Source organism: Seriola dumerili, unplaced genomic scaffold (assembly GCF_002260705.1).
Source record: "Seriola dumerili isolate Sdu_G_001 unplaced genomic scaffold, Sdu_1.0 BDQW01000321.1, whole genome shotgun sequence".
NCBI lineage: Eukaryota > Metazoa > Chordata > Actinopteri > Carangiformes > Carangidae > Seriola > Seriola dumerili.
In genome coordinates, this window is record NW_019174576.1 from 4103654 (window position 1) to 4110879 (window position 7226).

Below are 7226 nucleotides of genomic sequence, written 5' to 3' on the forward strand. Positions count from 1 at the left end.
AAAATTTTCAATGTCGCAAAGAATTTTGTCAGAAAACAAACCGAGAAACTCTGGACAAATTTGGAAAAATGCTTGTCAAAGAAGCTTAATGTCAATATACAGAGGTGACAAGTAACATTTACTCAAGTATTTTTGTACATTTCCTCTTTTTTTGCTTCAGAGATCATGTTGCTATCCTTCTCTCTCATATAAATTCTGAACTATTTGGAAACATGATTTGCTGATTTGCTGATTTCTTGCTGAGTTACTGCTAAAAATCAGTGTTTGTCTTTTTATATTATATGCTGGGTTTTTTCCCCACCTTTCGGGTTTCACTTAAGCTCCTCTGTCAAGGTCCATAACTGACAGGCCAACTCCCCATAATAACTATTAGTCTTCAAAGCAAGTGTTAAATAAACCGTTCAACTACATCTTCATCGTTGTTTTGTTATTACTTTTTGTGCAGGTGCTTCACTTACTTTATGTCATATCACCAGTTATTGCTCTCAATTTGGCCTTTGTGTCCTTTTGATCAGAGCTGAGATTTGCCCTTTCAATTTATTTGAGAAAGTCAGAGTCTGTGAGTCTGTGAGGGTGGACATTGGGATTGGGCCTTCTTGTGTCACTCATGCTTCCTCACAGATCTTTGGTCTTTGCATCTACGTTATTTCCCACACATAGCTATCCCAACCAGAAATGTTTTATACAACATAAGCAGCACAATTACTGCACTTATGTCCGTTTAATTCTTCAGTGTTCAACTCAGCCACAAGGCGGCGACACGACCAATTTTGGAGGCGGAAGCAGTTTCTCAGTCAGCAGAAGCAATTTTGTTTTGGTCCTCATCCCCCTAGCTAAGTGGCTGGGTGCTCTGTCTCTACGGCCATATTTTCACAGATAGCTCACGGAAATGAAGAAGTTTTTGGATGACATTAAGAAAGACATTAAATTTAAATCCGCGGGACCTGGAAAGAAGCTAACACAAGATACCAGGCAAATGGCAAACTTTTCTCAGCAGCTACAGCGCTAACTTCAGCTAGCCACTCAGCTAGCTGAAGTTAGCGCTGTGCAAAATTGAGTTAGCTGATAGCTAGTCGCTGGTCATAAATTATTACTGGGTTGTTATAAGCATGTCGTAAAGCTCACTAGAACAATGTTCATTAATGGTATTTCACAGTATGTTAGATAGCGTTTATCGTCTGACACTGTGCGCCAATAGATTATATAATACTCAGCACAGTGGGAGGCGTCCATCTAATTTCAGAGCAGCTAACAGTTAATCCTTGAACAAGATTATTTAGTCAATGGTTTAAGCAACGTAAAGAAACTTCTACTCGCAGTGTTTGTTAAACCACCCAGTATTTAACTGCTAGTTAAATAGTGGGCTTGCTGTCGGTGACATAGCTTGGGTTAGCTTCAGTTTGTGAGGGGGAGATTTTAGGGCTAACGTGAAGTCGTAACATGTCTCCTCACTTGGCTTTTCTGTGCTCATAACCCCACAGTACCAAGCCTGAGGTGTTGCAGAGCAGCTCCAGTGCCAAACATAACCGCCATGCTCCCAGTGAAGGAGCACAGAGGGCTGGAGCCGCAGCTCTGGCCAGGATTGAACAGCAGTCCCGGCCGAAGGTCCACACCTCCCAGGACGCCATTAGGAATCAGGGTGAGACACGTAAACACACATATTTGCAGTGATGCACACATTTTTGTAATGAATCACTCTGGGTGGTGTCTGATAGCAAACATGCTTTGAGTAATGTTGCTATTTTTAAGTCATTACATGTAAATGTGGGGCTGTTATTCAGATCAGGGCAATGGGTTGAATGTGCTTTGTAGAAAATACATGTTATAATTCTCTGCACATTCAGGACAACTTGCTGAAAACAAATGGCTTAAAAAAAACAAATTGGTGCATTACTGATATTGAAGGTCTTATGTTTTACTTAGTGCTTATATGATCAGGCCATTTTGTTTGCCACCTTGCTACATGCTGCAAAAGTGTAGAGGTTTTTCCCTTTATTCTATGTGTTTGATATTTTTTAAGATCCCCAAACCATGAAATCTACGGAAAGTGGATATAGCTGCTGAACTACAGTATTTAATGAGCAGATGGCATTTGAATGTCTTCGTATAGTCTATAGTTTGACTGAAAGATAAGAGTTTGACCAAAAAATCACACTATTTTAATGAAGTTGATGATATTTTGGTTATACTAAATACACTGACCACTAGAAAGGACATATAATGGCATGATTTTCTGCATTTGCTCATAGTTAAAAGGGAACTGGAGGCAGAGGCGGCTGCACTGGCTGAAAAAGATAAGGCAGCTACAGCAGAGGTAAGTAATATACTGATTTGTTCGGTTAAATCAAGCTTTCTGAAGTGACACCTTTTAAGATTATATTCCTACAGTGACAAGTATTTAGTCTGATGATACTAGTGAATGACATTTTCTTTACAGGGATCCAACGTGCCAGTGAAAGATCCCGCCTGTCTCTCAGTGTCAGGTGTGTATTTCACCTGTCCGCTAACTGGAGCCACTTTAACTAAGAGTGAGAGGGAAGTACACATTAAAGAGGCCATTTTAATGGTACGTCCGAAGATATCGTCACTTGTTCTTGTTTTAGCTTGAATTGGAATGCGCTTGCAGCTTAATACTGTGATTTGAATGGGATTAAATTATATCCTAGCTTGTACTGTTGATAAAACATGTACTCTGTTTTCACTGTCAGAGGTTTGAGGAGGATGCAGTTGAGGCCTCTGTTATGATGATCCACACATTTAACAAAGACAAAGAGAAAGTGAAGACTGCTGTCGACATCATAAGCAAGTAAGACGCTTGGCAGTAATTGACAATGATACTAATGACAGATGAAAGATTATGTTCAACTAAGATTGACTTAGATTTTTGAGCTGTTTTTTTTTTTTTTAACTATTCTCTCAGAATTAAATTTCTTCATTAACTTAATATTTTAAAATTATCCTGTTATTTCACATTTGTTCATTGTTTTTTCAACAGGTATGTGGAAAATATATGTAAGTGTCCCACAGAGGAGAAATACAGGAAGATTAAACTCAGCAACAAGGTGTTTCAGGTGTGTAAGTAACTAGAGACTCAGATTTTATGGAATCCCTTTGAGGAGAAAGATAGTTTTGCATTTCTTTTAGCTCATTCTTCCTTTTGTTCTGTATCAGGAGAAAGTGCGTTCTGTGGAGGGCAGTAGAGAGTTCCTGCAGGCCCTGGGCTTCATAAGCGTTATGTTTGCTGTAGAGGGTCAAGGTAAATTAAAAATTAATCTGATGCTTTTGAAAAATACCCGTAAGCTGTTTTCTGTGCACTGGCCAGTGGTTTTTCACTGATATATCACAGTCAACAGATCAATAAAAAAAATAAAAAAAAGTTAACATGGCAAACACAAGTCTTGATTAACAGTCATAACATGTTTTCACTTGTGCTCACCTTTCATGGAGATCAGAGGAGGATGAGGAGTTCCTGGTGTTACCAGAGCAGAGTCCCGATGCCCTGGAGCTGATGAAGGAGAGGAGGGATCGTCTTCAGAGTGGAGAGCCAGTCAGAGCTCAGCTGGACAGACAGCCTCAAGCTTTCAGACCGTCTCCCAACGCCCAACGCTTCGAGCTGCCCTCAGAGTTCTACAACCTGACGGCAGAGGAGCTGAAGAGGGAGCAACAGCAGAAGTATAGAGTCCTTGTTAACAGATGCTCCAGTCTAAGTTGTAGGAACTACATTTATAGATTGATACATTAATAAAAAGATTAAATTTAAATTGCATGTATAGCAGATGTAAAATAAGTCAACAGTAAATTCAATTCAGTGGTGAAGGGTAGTTTAAAGACTGTCTCGCAACACTTTTTTTGTCAATTGATGGAGGCGCATCCTCTCCAGACTAAGTCAAAACCTTTTTGTTCTATTTCCCTTTTTCACTATGCATTGTTTTACTATAAAACGCATGTAATCACACAGAAAACTACAATTTTCTCTGATTCTGGTAGGGATGTTCAAGCCAAAAAATACCAAATTGTGTGTCACGTACACCTCCCATTACCATGGTCCATTAGTGTTTGTCCATCAGCAGAAACTAACCTTTGAGGGAGCCTGCACTCCATGACCAGTTTGTCTTGTGTGTGTTTCTCAGGAGTGATTTAGTGGAGAAGAACGCCATGCTGCGCACAAAAGCCATGAGGGAGAAAGAGGAGCAGAGGGAGAGAAGGAAATACAACTACACCCTGCTCAGGATCAGACTGCCTGATGGAAACCTGTTACAAGGTAAGAACAAAGTTTTTAATCAGTATTATTGAACAAAAAAAAGTTTAGTTATAGTTGTCATTTTCAAAAACCTATTAAAACTGTTTTTGCTGATAGTCTTCATACAAATGGCAGAGAGTCAGTAAATGCAATTTTGTGACCCCAGGGACCTTTTATGCGTGGGACCGGCTGCCTGTGTTGTTTGGGTTTGTGCGGGAGTCCCTGGTGGACGGGTGGCAGCCCTTTGAGCTCATTGCTCCTGGAGGTCAAAAACTAGAGGAGGCTGAAGAAGTCGCTCTCGCAGAGCGAAACTTGGTGAGTTGAAACCAGAGACATCTCTTGAAAACTGTAAACAATGAAGAGACAGAAACTGACAGTGAATTGATCCTACTAACAAGTCTTGTCTGTGCCCTCGAGCTGCATCAGAAAGACACCAGTGAGCCACACTGTTGTGCAGGTTCACATGCTCCTTTATTATTATGAACATGGACATTGTACTTTATTATGACTCAATGCCACATACTGTACAATGTCCTGCTGCTATTAATACTTACTAAAACAACACAAAAAATACTCCCAACAAATGCACTTTGTGCCTGTTTGAGCAATGTTTGCTAAAACTACAGTGGGCAGCTTTTGTAGGAAATTATTGAGATGTTTTTTTAATGAAAGTGCATATTTTAGGCCAGAAGATTTATGTCCTTAGTAGGAACAAATGAGTTTGACAACACATTGTTTGTTTTGATCTTTGTGAAAAATATTTAACGCCAGATTTATCATTACAAGAATTTATCTTGTAAACAAACCAAACATTTGCTCGAGAACATTTGCTTAGAATATTTCATATATTGTAACAACTTGCTATTCATTTGTCAATATTTTACCATATTAATTAATTAAACAGTCAGTTAATATTTAAGTATATCTGTATGTTTTTTTATAGGTCCCTGCAGCTCTGCTCATCTTTGCCTGGGATACAGCTGTGCAGGCAGATATTGCAGCTGCAGGTGGAAAGAGCCCCACCCTTCTCAAACCAGAGCTGCTGGAAACCATTCGGACCCTTAACTGAGCAGACGTACTCTGTCCCTGAACTCTCCCTGCTACCTTCCAGCCTGGCACTTCAGGGTTGAAATCGCTCCTTACAAACAACTAGTGATGAGTGTGTTTTTTTTTACAAATGCTAACTTACGTCATTAGCAGTGATAGGCTAAGGGCATCTTCACCCTAAATGCGCTTGTTCTGCTGAGCATACCCCTCTATCTTCACTGTGGGGATCGTGTCACCCTGCAGTCTGTCTCAGCAGCACATTCTGTTGAAGCACAACTAACAGATTAGAGGAGAAAGCAAGGGATACGTGTTGTTTTGTGATGCATCCTGAATGTACATGCTGTGTAGTAAACAGACTCAGCAGTCCTCTGTGCTCTACCCTGCAGTCAACCAGTCAGGTATACTTCATGTGGCATGTTGAGAGACCTTGTTTTAGCTGTCACCACGTCCTCCTTTGTTTTTGTTTTAAGTAAACAGTCCCTCTTGCTTAACAAAAATAAAATATACACATCTGACTGCACAGTCACATAGAATAAAATCAAGAATAGGAAACTGTTTTTGAATTGTATTTAGTATTGAATTGTATTTAGTATCTCAGCACCTACAGTAGCTCCTTTGATTTTAAAAGCTACTGGGTGTTAATGCACTGGCTTTACTCAAGGCTGGCACTGGCTCAAAATGCTTTAAATTTTGTTTGCCAGTGTTCGAGGTTGTCCAATTGTTTAATCTGTCATCTGATAGACAACTGGTCTGATTTTGATATGAATCTGGCTCAGTGACCATAAATATACATAAGCTTCTGTTGTTCGTTTGTCCTCTGCTCTGCAGTGGCCTTGCACTCCTTAGTGTTGTACAACAAACAGGCTTTTGTGGATGCTCCGATAATCAAAAGGTCAAATGTAATGACTTTTCTATGTATGAGCACAAGCCCAGATCATGAATCATAAATCAAATGTTGTTTTCTGGATAGTTTGACTTGGTCCAAAGCTGAGGCAAATATTTAGAGATACGGTCCCCAATATAGAGAGTTAGACATGTGCTGTCAATTCTAATACCAAAATATTTTCTTGTATTTTATTTAAAACTTTATAAAACACTAGGTGTGTATAGCGCCCTAAATGTAAAATTACAGCTATTTAATTTAGGTTTGCTGCAGAAACTTCACATAAGCAACTTTCTCTGGCATTAATGTTAAGTGTTTCAGATCCACCTTTTTTCCTGGAAACGTGTCATTGAAGGTTAATACATTTGTTTTGGTGGTGGTTTTGCTGTATGAATATATACCAGGCAAATGTGTAAAAGCTATTTATAGCTTGTCTTGCCGGTGGTTAGTTAAGATGACAACAACCTACCTCTCACCACTCATCTAATACATCCCAAGTGAAAGTTGTAGGGTTTTTTTTCCCCTCACCATCTTAAACCTGCATAAATTTCAGTTGCACACCAAAAACACAACTTGTAACTTCTGCATGTTAAGAAACAAGCTGATCTCAAGAATCGGTTTCATGAAGGATTTGATACACTCCCAGCGTTTGTAAGGTCATGTAAGTCATAAGCAACATTTCTGTACTCCACAGGTATTCGATGGAAGGGTGTTAAGTGTTTTAACAGCATTGTAATCTTATTAAAATAAGCGTGAGCAGTTGTGATCTGTCCAGATGTTCTGAGTTGTTCTATTGCTTTTTAACCCGCCTGTTAAAAAAAAAAAAAAAGAAAAAAAAGAAAATCGCTTGCACTGCATCATAACTTTTGTTTAATAAACACAATTATGAGGCAAGTCTGTTTACTTCAACTACTGACACATGACATACTGTGTATAATACAACAACCATTACAATGTTGAATTCCCTAAAAAGCTTTCTTGAACACAAACCAAGACCTTTAAAACACCATATGGATATCTGACGTAAATGTAAGTCATTAATGGACGGCTTTCTTT

At 39.2% G+C, this 7226-nt stretch overlaps 1 protein-coding gene across 1 annotated transcript; it reads left to right on the forward strand.

Moving 5' to 3' along the window:
• The first annotated feature begins 795 nt into the window (after window positions 1–795).
• ubxn6 (UBX domain protein 6) lies at window positions 796–6987 on the forward strand. The gene is made up of 11 exons (XM_022759249.1): window positions 796–972; window positions 1482–1639; window positions 2250–2314; window positions 2438–2566; window positions 2709–2806; window positions 2996–3071; window positions 3172–3256; window positions 3453–3672; window positions 4131–4261; window positions 4407–4555; window positions 5184–6987. Exons 1-11 carry the CDS (start codon window positions 890–892, stop codon window positions 5307–5309), a joined length of 1320 nt encoding a protein of 439 aa, XP_022614970.1. The 5' UTR covers window positions 796–889; the 3' UTR covers window positions 5310–6987.
• The last annotated feature ends 239 nt before the right edge of the window (window positions 6988–7226 follow it).